This window comes from Chionomys nivalis, chromosome 14 (genome assembly GCF_950005125.1).
Source record: "Chionomys nivalis chromosome 14, mChiNiv1.1, whole genome shotgun sequence".
In the NCBI taxonomy this organism is placed as follows: domain Eukaryota; kingdom Metazoa; phylum Chordata; class Mammalia; order Rodentia; family Cricetidae; genus Chionomys; species Chionomys nivalis.
In genome coordinates this window covers 60,262,968-60,280,135 of record NC_080099.1, presented here as the reverse complement: position 1 = coordinate 60,280,135, position 17,168 = coordinate 60,262,968, and the positions used below count along the sequence as shown (strand labels likewise).

Genomic DNA, 17,168 nt, shown 5'->3' with positions numbered 1-17,168 from the left:
ATGTAAAAACAAATGTGAACACAGTGGAAGGACTGGGCTTCTAATGCTAGTAACACTGTACTGTGGCTTTGATGCTCACGAAAGACTGTCGCCGCCTCGACGGGTTACTCTGTCTAGGGTTTGTAACCCGCCTGGCTGGCCAGTTATTCCAGGGTCTTGGAGAGGCACCACCTGAAAGACATAGGCTGATAAGCAGGAAGGAGGCTAAGCTTATTTGTCAAAGCCTCCGTTTATTAGGGTCATGGTTACAGCTTATATAGCCCCTGAATAGCTTGGGGGGCTGGGGCACGGGATCTTGCCACGTGGTCCACGGAGTCTGAGAGGTTACGATGGGTCGGGTCACGATTCCTTGGTCGGGAAGTCACAAGGTGACACACCTAGTTGCCTAGATAGTTTGGAATGTGAGGCAGGTTCTGCTAACAGATAACTCTCTATTAACAGTTAATTTGGGTGTGAGATAGGCTTGGTCAATAAGACTATTCTCAATACAATTGGAAAGTGAAGCCCTCTGTAAAAACTCCTCACGGCGGTGCTTCCTGTAAATTTTGGGGGGACACGGCTCCTGACAAAAGACCCCTCTGATTCAGTCTATTGGTGGCGGGAAAGACCATGTGAATCTGGGGAATGTAGATGAAGGCTCTCTGTATGATCCACTTAATATTTTCTGAATCTAAAACTATTATAAAATTGAAGTCTGTAAGCAAAGCATCGTGGGACCTGCCTATAATTCCAGCACTTGGGAGATGAAGGCGGGAGGATTACAGATTAGAGGTCATCTTGGATTATATAGTGAGACTGTCTTAAATAATACAAAGTAATGATGATGATAACAACAACAACAAACAAAAGCTGGCAAGGACTAAGGGAAACTGATTCATTCATGTATGGCTGGTGGGGGTACAATCCGTATCAAACTTACTGACACTTTTCTTATCAGCAGTGACACTCTCTGCTGTTCTGATATTGTATAATGAAGTATTTCAAGATTTAGGGCACTCTCTAACCAGGGTTTTCTAAATGAGTGATATAGTGTGTGTGACCAAACCACACACAGTTGAAACCCATTTAAAATATACATGGAGTTGGGTATGGTGGCATATGCCTTTAATCCCAACACTTGGGAGGCAGAGGCAGGCAGATTTCTGGGAGGGAGGGAGGGATGGGAGGAAAGGAAAGGAAAGGAGAGAAGAGGAAGGGAAGAAAGAGGGGAAAGGAGGAGAGGAGAGGGGAGGAGGAGAGGCAAGAAAAGAGAAAATGCACATGGAGTTTACTGGATAGAGGATAAAATTTGACCCTAAAGTTTCAGATTCTAATTGCAACTTACCTTTATAAAATTAGCCATTTAACTTAAAAAAAAAAGTTCATTTACTTGCAAAGGCTCTTCAGCTGGAACTCCCCTTTGTACTACATTTCTCCAAGGTTAGTTCTTCAGGTCCATCTACAAGACAGCATACCCCAACAGGCTGCTTGAAGAAACACAGCAGGAAACCAGCTTTCATCTATTAAATCATCAAAGTTTGCAAAAAGAAATCTAAACTAACATCGGTATTTTGACAAATGTGTTATGGTCTACTAAATATATCTCATAATGAGATTTTGTGCGTGTGTGTGCTGAGGCTTCTTTATATTAGGAAAGCATACCTCAGGGGAATGCATTCTTTTTGTTTGTTTAGTTTTTAGATACAGGCTCTCACTCTGTAAACCAGGCTGGCCTCAAACTCAGACATCCAACTGTCTCTGTCTTCCAAGTGCTGAGATTAAAGGTGTGACAAAAGAAAAAAAAATAGCCAGACAGCGGTGGTACATGCCTCTAATCCTGGCACTCGGGAGGCAGAGGCTCCATGAGTTTGAGGCCAGCCTGGTCTACAGAGCTAGTTCCAGGATAGGATTCAAAACTACAGAGAAACCTTGCCTCAAAAAAATCAAAATTCAAAATAAAAATAAAAAAAGGTGTGGGCCATCATGTCCAGTACCAGAATTTATTCTTATTCTTCATTCGTTTTTTAAAAAATTTGTGTATGTGTTGTCTGTGTGTTTGTTCTACATGTGTGTAGGTACCCACAAAGGCCAGAAGAGGGCATCAGATCTTCTAGAGTTGAAGTTATACACTGGCAAAACAAGTACTCAACCACTGAGTCCTCTCAGCCCCTGTCCTTCTAATAAACAAAACCTGATTTAAAATGATCTCACTGTGAGTTCCTCTAGATGCCAATATTAATCAGGGAATACACATAAATAAAAGTTCTTCTGGGTCCGGTGAGAACCATAAGTTGTTTCTTGTTTTGTCACCATGCCTAAGAGATCCATGAAACAAAAACACCTGTAATCTATAGTCAGACTTTCTTTGGACCACCGGCTCCTAAATAATGACACAGAGACTTTCTATTAATTATGTAAGCTTAGCCTTACCTTAGGCTTGTTCCCAACTAGTTCTTAAAACTTAAATTAATTTGTTTATATTAATCAGTGTTCTGCCATATGGATCATTACATCTCCTCAGTACCATACCTCAGACTTTTTCCACATCTGGCTGACAAATTTCTTGCATTAGACTCTTTCCCAGAGTTCCTATCTCTGTTCAGAAGTCCCACCTATTCTCTCCTGCCAAACTATTGGCCATTCAGCTCTTTATTAAACCAATCAGAATGTGCCTTAGGCAGGTGAGGGAGGACAGAGACACGTCTTTACACAGTGTACAAAAAAGATTATCACAACAGTAACCTGTGAGCCCCTTGCCCAAGGATGGATACTTCCTGAAATGCTGGAGGCTATTGTTAACATGAGAGAACAAACCACATGTTTTCACTCCCTAAACAAATGTGTTTTGTCCCAGGGCAGTGAGAGCTACATAGGCAGGAAATATGTCAGAATTTACACTTGCCCTTGACTGGACCTGAAGGAAAATATCAGGACTCTGCAGTTGTTACCTTTTTAAGTCTCTGCAAAATGTGACTTGTAGTCATTTCCTGGGAACCCAGAGATGGACCTGGCCAGAGTCCATCATCCTGTCCAGTATTTAATTAATGCTTGTTTCAAATTTAGCTCACAATTATGGAGTTGGTTTTTCTCCCATGATATTCATATTTAACAGTCCTTAGAAAATGCTTAAAAATATAAAAGCTCACGAGGGTCCTCTATTCCAGATTTTGAGTTAAAAGTTTTCCTGATGACTTCAGTTTTACTTTAAGGCAGGATCAAGTATCCAAGACCACAGGAGGAAAGAAGGAGGGAGCTGATTTGGAAGAACATGTGAGGAAAGCTCAGAAAGGCCTCCCAGTGTCCTTCCCTGCTTTAGGACAGGACAGCACTGAAACAGCTGAGATGCTAGCCTAGGGTATATTTTCTGTAGTGACCCTTGGTGGTTGCTGCGAGATACAATATTTTGTCCCTGAGTAGAAGGATTAATAATTTGGAAAGCTGTCTCTGCTTTTTTCCTTTTACTGACAAAGTTATGCAACTTGAGAGGCCTGAACTGCTGAGAGATGCAGGGAGGGAGAGAGATCACCAGTTTGATTTTTACCAAAATAATGATTTATTATCCGTTCTGCTATTTACAGAAATGGTCGGTTTGGAATGCTGTGAAGGTCACACGGCTTGGGTGAAAAATTCTTCCATGATGAAGAATCCTTTTCATCTCACTTGCTGGCTGTCTGGTTGAGTTAATATTCAAAAAGCATATTGCTGAAAGGAGAAAATACAATTGATGACACAATTCCCAAATATAAAAGCTGCCTCTTCCGTGGGTCACAATGCAACAGTCAGGTTCTCAAAAAAACCCCCCATGGCAGTCTCCTGGCTCCCCTCCCGGCTCACATGCACTGCCTGCTCTGACCCTGGGAAGATGTTCTTGCCCTTTGTGGCTTGAGTGTCTCAGATGGAAAACATGGTGAGGACTCATGCTGGAGTCATTTAGAAGTTTCATCTGAAGCAAACTTAAAACCCTTTACAAGAAAAAATATTGCCCTGGAGACAGTATCTCCAGAAGAAGGCAGATGTCACTGGAACCTGTATTAAGAGAGACCCTTCCCCAAACATGCGTCCACCCAGTTCTTGAGTCCAGCCATCTGAAGACCCTCAGAACAAAGACACGGATAAGCCATGTCCCTCTTGTTAGGGAGGTAAAGACTTACAGGGAAAGTCATCTGTGTGGGTCAGTTGTGTGGTTCACCCCAGAAAAATCATAAACAACCAGAAATAACTCCAAGAGAATAACGAAGCCCCTCCAAGAAGGCTCTGAAGACCGCAGGTTCAGACTCTGATTCACAGTGGTGATAATGGGAGTGCAAATAGTCTCCCGTCAGCCAACTTAGTAAGACGCACAAGGTTAAAATTGAAGAAGACTGTAAACACGCCAAGCTCTTCTACATGGGTTCTCTCCAGAAGGTTTGAATAATAGCCATTACACTCAACTTACGTTTCTTATGTTCAAGTCTGCGCTATTTGAACTCATCTTCTTGCGGTATTTCCTCCGGGTGCAGTAGACACTGACAAGAGTGATGATCAGCATCACGACAAACACAGCGACAGTGGAAGAAACAGCAATGACAACGGTGTCTTGGGTGGACCCTCTCTTCTCACACCGTCTTCCCATGTACCACCAGTCTTCTCCTGCAGGACACCTACACGAAGAGATATGGTGACATTTATGGTATCGTATGGGTGACATTTAACTGTGAACGTCTTCATAGTTAAAGGGCCCTTGCATATTTGAACCCAGATAGTCACTGACGTAGGTAACTATTTGACCCTAGACTACCTGAACCAATGAAGATAGCACCAGGTGAGGATTATAACTAATCTGATACCGAGTTAGGAGCTGGGAGAGCAGGGAGAAAGCCACCTGAGGGGATCTGGTCCACTATTGTGGGCTCCACACTTTGGCTAAGGACTCAGCACTTTAGTGTGTTCATCTAGAAAATGGGGACCTGAGAACCTGCAGAGTCGAGGGACAGGACTGCTGTGAGGATTAAGACGTGTAGTAGTGTAATAAGATATGTAATATAATAAGACATGTAATATAACAAGATATGTAATATAATAAGACATGTAATATAATAAGATATGTAACATAACACATAATATAATAAGACATGTAATACAATAACATATGTAATATAATAAGATGTGTACTATAATAATATATGTAATTCCATCTGTTAGACTCTAGTGCACTATGTCCTCACAAATAATTGTTATAGTGGCTGCCAGAGAACCAAATGGAGTTCAAAAGAGTAATTGTTCTGGACAGTTCTATGTCAGCTTGATGTCATCTGAGAGGAGGGAACCTCAATTAAGAAAATGCCTTCAAAAAATACGACTGCAGTCATAATACTCAATAAAATACTGGCAAACCAAATCCCTGAACACATAAAAAATAAATCCACCATGATCAAGTAGACTTAATCCCAGAAATTCAGGGATGATTCAACATACAAAAATCAGTCAATGTCATCCGCCATATAAATAAACTAAGAGAAATAAAAAACATAGTCATCTTATTAGGTACTGAAAAACATTAACAAAATCCAACGCCCTTTCTTGATAAAGGTCTTGGAGAAATCAGGGATACAAGGAACATACCTAAACTTAATAAAGGTAATATACAGCAAGCCAACAGCCAGCATCAAACTAAATGGAATGAAACACAAAGTGTTTCCACTGAAATCAGGACAGACAAGACTGGCCGCTCTCCCCTTATCTGTTCAGTATAGGATTGGAGGTTCTAGCTAGAGCATTAAGACAACGAAAGGAGATCAAGGGGATACAAATTGGTAAGGAAGAAGTCAAACTCTCACTATTTGCAGATGATATGGTAGTATACATATGTGACCCCAGAAACTCTACCAGGGAACTCCTACAGCTGATAAACACCTTCAGTAATTGTTGGAAGCTACAGATTCCTGCCCCCTTGATTTTCTTTGCCTACTTCAGATTCTTTGCCTACTGAAGTGAGCAAAATACCTGTGCCTGCATGAGAACCTGGCTTGCAGGTGAACTGAGCATGAGCTCTGAGCACGAGACCTCGTCTACAGCTGCTCTGAGCATGAGATCTGAACATGAGGCCTGTAGTAGCTGAAAAATCCCGAGAACTGGGCGTGGCTAAGGATCCCTATATAAGCTTTCTCTGAGCATAATAAACTTGGCACTTCGCCTTCTTGTATCAAGGATGACCTGTATCCACGTCTCTCTGACTCTGTGGCTGTCTGTATGTTTCTAACTGTCCAGGCTCCATTCCCAAGGCACGTGCGCAACTGGGTCCTTAGTGGCACGGGAGCTACAGGCCTAGTACCATAGTACCTGTAGTAGAGGCATAAACCATATGGTAGAGCAAAGAGCTCCCAGAACTTTCAGGTTTTTACAGTTGGAGGCCCCACCGGGATAGAGACAGTGTTCGGTTTTTACAAGTAATATGGCAGGACACAAGATTAACTCAAAATACTAGTAACCTTCTTTTATACAAATGATAAACAGGTTGAGAAAGAAATCAGAGAAACATAACCTTTTACAATAGCCACAAAAAATATAAAATATCTTGAGATAACCATAACCAAACAAGTTTTTTCAAGCAAATGGTCCTAAGAAACAAGCAGGTGTGGCCATACTAACTTCTAACAAAACTGACTTCAAACTAAAATCAATCAGAAGAGATTGAGAGGGACACTTTATACTCATAACAGGAACAATTCAGCAGGATGAAGTCTCAATCCTGAATATCTACATCCCTAATATAAAAGCACCCACTTATGTAAAAGGAATATTGCTAAAACATAAGTCAGACATCAAATCACACACACTAGTTGTAGGAGACTTCAACACACCTCTCTCACCAATGGACAGGTCAATCAGACAGAAAACTAATAGAGAATTAAGAGAATTGTTGGAGGTAATGAAGCAAATGGATTTAACAGACATCTATAGAACACGCCACCTAAATAGGAAAGAATACACCTTCTTCTCTGCAGCTCATGGAACCTTCTCGAAAATTGACCACATACTCAGAAACAAAGGAAACCTCCACAGATACAAAAAAAATATCAGTGTCCACCTGTGTCTTATCAGATCACCACGGATTAAAGTTAGAAGGCACCAGCAATGCTACCCCCAGAAAGCCGACAAACTCATGGAAACTGAACAGTCAACTACTGAACCACACCTGGGTCAAGGAAGAAATTAAGAAAGAAATTAAAGTCTTCCTTGAATTTAATGAAAATAAAGAGACAACATACTCAAACCTATGGGACACGATGAAAGCAGTGCTAAGAGGAAAGTTCATAGCACTAAGTGCCCACTTAAAGAAAACGGAGAAAGCATACATTGGGGACTTAACAGCACACCTGAAAGCTCTAGAAAAAAAAAGAAGCAGATGCGCCCAGGAGGAGTAGAAGACTGGAAATAATCAAACTGAGGGCAGAAATCAACAAAACAGAAACACAGAAAACAGTCCAAAGAATCAATGAAACAAAAAGTTGGTTCTTGGAAAAAATCAACAAGATCGACAAACCCCTATCAAAACTAATTAAATGACAGAGAGAGAACACGCAAATAAATAAGATCAGTAATGAAAAGGGGGACATAACCACAGACACAGAGGAAATTCAGAGAATCATTAGATCTTACTACAAAAGCCTGTATGCCACAAAACTGGAAAATGCAAAAGAAATGGACACTTTTTTTAGATAAGTACCATATACCAAACCTAAACCAAGACCAGGTGAACGATCTAAATAGACCTGTTAGTCGTTAAGAATTAGAAACAGTTATCAAAAATCTCCCTTCCAAAAAAATCCCAGGACCAGATGGTTTCAATGCAGAATTCTACCAGAACTTCCAAGAAGAGCTAATACCTATACTATTAATGTATTTCACAATATAGAAACAGAAGAGTCATTGCCAAATTCCTTTTATGAAGCTACAGTTACCCTGATACCAAAACCACACAAAGACCCAACCAAGAAAGAGAATTACAGGCCAATCTCACTCATGAACATCGATGCAAAAATTCTCAATAAAATACTGGCAAACCGAATCCAAGAACACATTAGAAAAATTATCCATTATGATCAAGTAGGTTTCATCCCAGAGATGCAGGGCTGGTTCAACATACACAAATCTATCAATGTAATCAACCATATAAATAAACTGAAAGAAAAAAACCATATGATCATTTCATTAGATGCTGAAAAAGCATTCGACAAAATTCAACACCCTTTTATGATAAAGGTCTTGGAGAGATTAGGGATACAAGGGTCATACCTAAATATAATAAAAGCTATTTACAGCAAGCCGACAGCTAACATTAAATTAAACGGAGAAAACCTCAAAGCCATCCCACTAAAATCAGGAACACGACAAGGATGTCCACTCTCTCCATACCTCTTCAATATAGGGCTTGAAGTTCTAGCAATAGCAATAAGACAACATAAGGGGATCAAGGGAACTCATATTGGAAAGGAAGAAGTTAAGCTTTCGTTATTTGCAGATGATATGATAGTATACATAAGTGACCCCAAAAACTCCACCAAAGAACTCCTACAGCTGATAAACACCTTTAGTAATGTGGCTGGTTACAAAATCAACTCCAAAAAATCAGTTGCCTTCCTATACACAAAGGATAAGGAAGCAGAGAGGGAAATCAGAGAAGCATCACCTTTCACGATAGCCACAAATAGCATAAAATATCTTGGGGTAACTCTAACCAAGGAAGTGAAAGATCTATTTGACAAGAACTTTAAGTCTTTGAGGAAAGAAATTGAAGAGGACACCAGAAAATGGAAGGATCTCCCTTGCTCTTGGATTGGGAGGAACAACATAGTAAAAATGGCAATTCTACCAAAAGCAATCTATAGATTCAATGCAATCCCCATCAATATCCCATCAAAATTCTTCACAGATCTGGAGAAGACAATAATCAACTTTATATGGAAAAACAAAAAACCCAGGATAGCCACAACAATCTTATACAATAAAGGATTGTCTGGAGGCATTACCATCCCTGACTTCAAACTCTATTACAGAGCTACAGTATTGAAAACAGCTTGGTATTGGCATAAAAACAGAGAAGTCGACCAATGGAATCTAATAGAAGACCCTGACTTTAGCCCACAAACCTACGAACACCTGAATTTTGATAAAGGAGCTAAAAGTACACAATGGAAAAAAGAGAGCATCTTCAACAAATTGTGCTGGCAAAACTGGATGTCAATCTGTAGAAGAATGAAAATAGATCCATATCTATCACCATGCACAAAACTCAAGTCCAAATGGATTAAAGACCTCGATATCAGTCCGAACATACTGAACCTGATAGAAGAGAAAGTGGGAAGTACTCTACAACACATGGGCACAGGAGACCACTTCCTACATATAACCCCAGCAGCACAAACACTAAGGACATCATTGAATAAATGGGACCTCCTGAGACTGAGAATCTTCTGTAAAGCAAAGGACACTGTCACTAAGACAGAAAGGCAACGTACTGACTGGGAGAAGATCTTCACCAACCCCGCAACTGACAAAGGTCTGATCTCCAAAATATATAAAGAACTCAAGAAACTGAATGTTGACATGTAGAAGAATGAAAATAGATCCATCTCCATCCTGGACATTCACAAAACTCAAGTCCACATTTGGACTTGACCTCAGTATAAATCCAGTTACACTGACCCTGAGAGAAAGTGGGAAGTAGCCTTGGATGCATGGGTACAGGAGACCACTTCCTAAATATAACATCAGTAGCACAGACACTGAGAACAACAATTAATAAATGGAACCTCCTGAAACTGAGAAGCTTCTGTAACGGAAAGGACATGATAAATAAGACAAAACAATAGCCTACAGAGTGGAAAAAGATCTTCACCAACCTCACATCTGACAGAGGGCTGATTTCCAAAATACATAAACAAATAAAGAAACTAGACATCAAAATATCAAATAATCCAATTAAAATGGGGTACAGATCTAAACAGAGAATTCTCTACAGAAAAAACTCAAATGGCCAAAAGACATTTAAAGAATTGCTCAACATCATTGCCATTAGGGCAATGCAAAAAAAAAAAAAAAAACCCAAAACCAACTAACCAACCAAACAACAACAACAACTCTGGGATACCATCTTACACCTGTCGGAATGACTAAGATAACAAACACTGATGACAATTTATGCTGGAGAAGATATGGATTAAGGGGAACACTCCTCCACTGCTGGTGGGAGTGCAAACTTGTACAGCCACTTTGGAAATCGGTATGGCAGTTTCTCAAAAATTGGGAATGAATCTACCTTAGGGCCTAACAATACCACTCCTGGGCATATACCCAAAAGATGCACAATCATACCACAAAGACATTTGTTCAACTATGTTCATAGCAGCATTATTCATAATAGCCAGAACGTGGAATCAACCTAAATGTCTCTCAACTGAAGAGAGGATAAAGAAAATGTGGTACATTTATACAATGGAGTATTAATCAGTGGTAAAAAAACAATGACATATTGATACTTGCAAGGAAAAGAATGGAACTAGAAAAAAAATCCAGAGTGAGGTAACTCTGATCTAGAAAGACAAACATGGCTTGTACTCATTCATACGTGGGTATTAGAAGTAAATCGTATGATAACCAGGCTCAATACACAATCTCGGAGAAGCTAGGAATAAAAGAGGACCCTAAGAAGAACACACATAGAGGGCCCTGGCAACAGGAAATAGTTAAGATCTCCTGGATAAACTGGGAAGGGGAGTAAAAGGGAGGGAATGGAGATGGGAACATAAAGACTCGAGATAACTGCACTGGGGGAGGGACAGAGAGGGGGAGCAATGAAAGAGATATCTTGATAGAAAGAGTCATTATGGGGTAAGGGAGAAACCAGGTGCTAGGGAAATCCACAAGGATGACCCCTGTTAAGACTTCATTATTTACACCCTCTTCACTACTGCTAGGAGTCTTAACTGGGGTCATCCTGTTTGACTTCTTATCCTAACTTCCTTCAATGATGAACTACAGTGTAAAAGTATAAGCCAAATAAATCGTTAACTCCCCAACCTGCTTTTCTTATGGTGTTTCATCACAGCAATAGAATCCCTAACTAAGACATTTTCTTGGTGTCGTCCTTGTGCATTATCAGCATCAATTCCAGCAGGACAGGAACCTATCTAGTGAGAGAGTGAGACAGTGAACCTTCCAAGTGAGTCCTCACCTGCACTCGGCTCTATCGTCATGGACAGTACAGATCCCGCCGTTCTGACACTCAACCTCTGAGCAGGAATTGTGGATGGTCGAGGAGGGGTCTGGGATGGTCAACTTAGAGTTGAGGTGAGATATATCTGCAGAGGGAAGGAGAGAACATGGTGGAAATAAACTTTTGTGTTACTTGTTGTTGACCCCAGATAATACTCAGAGTTCAGGCTGGTGACAAAAGTATGTGATCTTGGTGCATGATCCAGCAGCATTTGTGTGCAGTCAAATGAGAATCAGTCAAAGTGGCTTTTGGTGGCAGACTTGATGTCACTCTCCAGACCCCATGTTTAAGAAAAAGCCATATGAGGTCATGCATCGTTATAATCTCAGCACTGGAGAGCCAGGGAGACAGGCAGATAATGGGGTTAGAGACCAGCCAGCCAGCCTACCAGGTAGAAGTGAGAGACTGTCTCAAAAAATATGGTGGGTGGTGGTGTTTAAAGCAGCCATTGGTATACACACACACACAAGTTGGGGAGCTGGGTGACAACCGCCATGCTTGGCTGTCAGTTGGAGCTCTGAAGGCCAACCTCCTGCCCAGGGTGTTGTGATTCCTGTGTGAGGAAATAAGATAATACATTTCCAGCCTAAAGATTTCAACTGTTACTCCATAAAATAGTAAATAAATGTTTAACTCTATAACCTTTGATGTTTCAAATTAAGCTATTTTCATATTTCTAATCATTCATACAAAAAAGTTCCCATCTGTGTCCAGTTCCTCCCACATCCTATAATAAATCTAAAAACAAAACCCAGAAGAACACAGCAGACAACCGATGGCTACAATGAGGAGCAAGCTCCCATCAAACTACTGCTGTTTCTATACCTTCAACAGTCAGCAGGATGTAAACATCATCTCCTTTGATGAACTCCCTGCTCTTCAGCCTCTCGTAGGTTATAAAGGCCCAGGTACCATAGCCTATGCTTCTGTAATACTGAGTTCCATTAGGGAAGGAAGCCACATTTCCCACCTTGGAAGGCCTGTCCCAAAAGTAGTCTCCATTACCTGAAAAAAACAATTTATATGAATAAGCTGTGTTTAGCATCATCATAGCTTTCAGTGGTAGGAAAGGCCAGGCTGTGAGACACAGCTAGGATGAAGTTGAAGAGAATTGATTGATGCCGTTGACCTATGATGTAGCCCTAGGCACGTCACTGCAACTTTCATTCACATTGCACCTCAGGAAATGAGATTGCTCACGAGTGAGAACCAAACCCTAGACCAGTGGTTCTCAAGCCCCCTAATGCTGCGACTCTTTAAGACAGTTCCTTATGTTAACCCTAAAAATATTTTCACTGTTACTTCATTACTGTAATTTTGCTACAATTTGAATCATGATGTAAGTATCTCTGTTTTCTGATGGTCTTAGGCAACCCTTGTGAAGGGTCGTTTGACTCCCCCCAAGGGGTTGGGACGCAAAGATTGAGAACTGCTGCTCCTAGACAATGAGTTGAGAGCTACCAGGTGGGGAAATCACCCATATGTATGGTGTCTGTTGCAAAAACCCTTCTGTCTGGTGGGATCAAGTCTCAGCAGCCTTCTGAGCTGCAATTGGTCCTTTAAACTGAGTTAAGGTAGTGAGTAGCTGAGAGTTTCCTATATGAGCAAAGAACAATTTCTCTCATAAACTGAACTTAATGGTATCTAGTGCCATCAGGAGGAACGTGTTGGAAAGAATGAAATATTCTGCATGTTTAAACCCTCCAGTTTCTGTTATGTTTTTTTCCTATCAGATTCAGTCACTATTTTTCTTATGTCATTTTGATCCATCCTTGTGACTTATAAAATTCCTTTGATGATATTAGGTTTCCCATCATTCTATGTTTCCCTCTAGTCAGTTTGCAGGGACAAAAGATTGGTGAAATTCCAAGTGTGATTATGGCTCCCTGTGTGATGACTCTTTTTGAGACTTGGAATGTAGCCCCCACTGGTGCCAACCCTTTACGGTGCATTAATAAGATGTCACCACCCACTTTCCAGCTGTTGCCACCAGTGTCCCAGCAGCTCCATTCTGACTGAAAATCCTCTTCTCAAGAGCTGATTGTGTCCCACAGTGCCAGCAGTGTGACCAAGGCAGCATGGTCGAATGAAACTCAATGTCAGAGGAGCTCCCCCTCCCCACAGCCTTCCATATTGACCTCCCCTAGTTCTCCTAACAATTCTATGGGGCTATTGTTCCCGCCTTGGCTTAACAGCCAAGAACAGTGGGACTTCAGGAAGGGTTTTCTTCAGGATCACATGACTAATGAAAAGAAAATGTTGAATTAGACCCAAGCAAGCCAGCCTCTAAAGCCAAGACTCCTTGGCCAACACCTAGAATGCAGGGATGATGAAATCCCAGTGTCGCAGTCTTTGCTAACATTGCTAACAGCCTCCACCTGGGGACTGTCTTCCACAACTGAATCCTTTCCCTGAAGCTAGAAATCTTTACTTCGAGGCTGAACTTCCATAACTAACCAACGATGCAATCTCTCATTCCCAAATGACCATCCCTCCTTGAACAATGATCAAGTCCATAGGCATGAGGAAAATAAGAAGCTACAAACCATCTTTCATCGTTGGGTCTGTAGTTATACTCAGCTCGTTTGACATACGGCGTTGGATGTCAGGATTTTGATCCAAGAGTGTCATTGTGGCTTGTTGCCAGGGACATGGCCACTGTAATTGATCGTCATTGGCACCAGAGATCAGGTAGAAATAAATCCCTACTCTATTCGAGGAATTCAGATCCAGGTAAACCTGATAAGCATAGCCTTTAGGAGAATAATATGGAGGACTGTACACATCTGTATTCTGGCTGTCAAGAAGCTGTGTGAAATTCCGTATACGCCAGATATGGTGAGGACAGCTGGTTTCTGAGAGATTGATGTCATCGATAGACAGACCACCTGATGATGATCCAGGGCCTCTGAGTCCTTCAAATGCCACTCGGAATTTCTCAGTCACTTGCAATGTTACATAGTAAAGTTGCCAGCTCCCCATGGGTATGTCTGCAGAAAGAGTCACTGTTTCAAGGGTGATGAAGGATTATGAATTCCTTCCTGACATGGTCAGTATTAGAATTCTATACTTCAAAGGGAAATAATAGTTGGTGAGTCAAAGATACTTATGGATTTGGTGAATGGCTTCTCAATTCTTTATCCCAGGGCATTGCTGAGGTTGGACTGTGCACTGGGTATTTAATGTTTACATACCTGCTCTCAGATAGCTCACCCTTTCTCAGAGATGGGTAAGCACCCAATCTCTGAGAGCTCCATTCTGCTTACCAGTTACATGGTATTCTGTCTTAGTTAATAACCGAGCCATATTAACATCTGTGATTTGCTGGTACTCTCATAAAAATTTCTTTTTGTATGCATAACATAACTAGAATACTTAAATTTCATTGGAATTTAAGCAGCGTTCAACAGGAATCTACAAGCCCAGGAAGCCTCATCCCGTTCATTCCCAGTGATTCAGCGTTACAAGTGCTTACCCGACAGTGGCAACCCCCTTTGCTGCCACCCACTTCATTCCTGCCTTGCACATCTAGCTCACTGCATGGGGAGATTTTTAGCTCATATAAGCTGGAAATGAGAGGCGAGGCTCTCTTCCAGTCATAGGATACCTTTGGTAAGAGGGAAGCTGGGAAGGGAAGTCAAGCGACCATCTTCCCTACTCCAGTGAGAAACGGCGTGCCGAAGCACTTCAGGATCCCCCGTGACAACCGGGCAGAGAGTCATGCAAACTGTCAGGTCATGCTGGAGGGAAGCTCAACTATATCAGCACTCAATGACAATTGAAACTGCCAGGAAATAAACTGTAAACATCAGATTACAGAAAGTGCTACTGCGCATGGATAGATTACAGACTGAACAAAACCTTCCATCTACATTTGAAGGTTTGGCTTCAGTATGGTCCTTCCTCCCCATGAGGCCAAGAAGGACTCATAAGCAGGTTCTGAAAAGTCTTGTGTGATTGTCTTTTATTTGTAGATCCACAGGTTGTTCACTGGGCAAATCTGCATCCCGAATATGGACAATGACATATATATGTGTATATATATATATTAATGTTTGCGATAACATACATATTAATGCATAATAATCCTTAATTTTTTTCTTTACTATCAACCCTCCCCATGTCACCCAGAGTTCACAGTCTATTTTTATTACTACGCACAGTTCCCGAGATCAGCTATGTTTCCTAAGTAAGGACCCTTATTTTATCTTCCTTACAAATAAGGCAGACAAGTTTTATTGAAAGTCGATATTTTTACCCCCTGCTCTGCCGCAAGTAGCCACAGTAATTGAAGAGGTCTCACCTGCATCCAAACTGTGAGACTGTGGGTACTGTACCTTGTATTTCTCTCTGGAGGGTTAAAACCCCATCCGGGTGGCCTGCAGTGTACTCCCGGGTATAGATTTTCACTTGGTCCTTTTCACTTCCACTGTTGTACAGGTAAAATTCCAAGCACTGAAACCCTCTCTTGGGGTACAGCATTCTGCTCTCCAGCATTGCTCTGTCCCCTTCATTTGCAGAGCTGGTGTCGAAATGCATGAAGAAGCCGGAATCTGTTGTGGGCACAGAAGCACAATAGAAGACAGTAGAGCTCTGGGCTACGGCTGCTTCTTTAGTGTTTGCTGAGCTCCCACCACACACGGATGCTATAGCCTGAGTTGCCCAGAGTTCACGCATGGGAAATAACTTTCAGACTTCTGTGTTGAGGGCATTTGGAAGTGGGATCTTTGGAGGTGACAGAATAACATGAAGTCATGAGTGTGAGCAGTTGTGACTTTTTCAGAAGAGACCTGAGCCAGCAGAATGTTCTGTGTGACCATGTGGTGACCCTTGCCCTGGGATGCAGCAGAGTGTCCCTCTACAGCTGACAAGCAGACACCAGGTACCCTGCTCTTAAGCTATCACGTGTCCATAACCATAAGAAAGTGATATTATAAAAATGAAGTACCCAGTCTCGGGTACTCGGGTATAGCAAGAGGAAACAAACGGAACATGACATTGTGCTGGGTATTATGATGCAATTCCATAAGCAGGGAGTTTGCAAATGAGACATAGTTAGACACCCTTTCTCTTGCTACAGCTTCCAAAATGAGGAAGAATTTGAAAACACCTAGACTGGAGCTTCCTGTCGTCATTGTAGGTATTTTGGTACCCAGGACACACAATTACGTTTAGCTAGGATTCTCTGTGGAGTGACTCACAGCCCAGCGGTGCTCATTCCTCTCCTACATTCTGTGACGTGTGAGAGGAGACAACACAGCCCCTGGGATAAAAGTGCATGCAGGAGGTGCATTGTGGTTCTGCTCCGCATAGGTACTGAGGGAGACCGCACAGAAGCAAGCTGTGAGATGTAGAGTGGAAGCCAATCTGAGTAAGGCAGAGAAATGGCATCTCATTCCCGTGCACAAGTCTCATTCCTTCGGAGAAACTGAATGGGCTACCAATAATAATTCTGATAGAGGAGATGGGGAAATTGCTCAGTGGTTCAATGCACCTAATGTTCTTGCAACAGACCAGAGTTCCATTCCCTGTACCCATGTTAGGCAGCTCACAACTGCTTGTAACTGCAGAGAATTTAAGGCCTCTGCTCCTTTAAGGGTGCCTGCACTCACATTTGAACACCCTGACCTCACACACATAGACATGATTTGGAATAATAAATACGGATTATCTTAAAACCAACAATAATTCTGATAGAAATGAGAGATGAATCACCCATCTTTCAGACTGAAGAAGAAGGCTGGAGCCACTGATCCTGAAATCCGTTACCTATGCATTGGCCCATATTGGAGTGATCGTTCTCTGGGCCCCCGGGGGCCTGTGAAACCCTTTGCCAGTCAGCATTGTCCCCTGAACTTTGGATCATGCCACAGATATTTTCCAACTCAAAATCGCAGGAGTCCATAAAACTCAGTGAAGAAGCTACAAAAGCAAA

The 17,168-nt window shown here is 41.7% G+C and overlaps 1 protein-coding gene across 1 annotated transcript in view; it reads right to left on the bottom strand.

Annotated features, from left to right (window-relative positions):
• Positions 1-3,666: 3,666 nt before the first annotated feature.
• The window catches only part of LOC130886536 (meprin A subunit beta-like), a 30,985-nt gene continuing 17,483 nt past the window's right edge, over positions 3,667-17,168 (bottom strand). Inside the window, exons 9-15 of the mRNA XM_057788449.1 lie at positions 17,003-17,155; positions 15,571-15,786; positions 13,780-14,223; positions 12,059-12,238; positions 11,192-11,318; positions 4,415-4,619; positions 3,667-3,681 (exon numbers count right to left, since the gene is read on the bottom strand). Of these exons, the coding sequence (XP_057644432.1) occupies positions 3,667-3,681; positions 4,415-4,619; positions 11,192-11,318; positions 12,059-12,238; positions 13,780-14,223; positions 15,571-15,786; positions 17,003-17,155 (1,340 nt within the window). The remainder of the gene's footprint in view (positions 3,682-4,414; positions 4,620-11,191; positions 11,319-12,058; positions 12,239-13,779; positions 14,224-15,570; positions 15,787-17,002; positions 17,156-17,168) is intronic.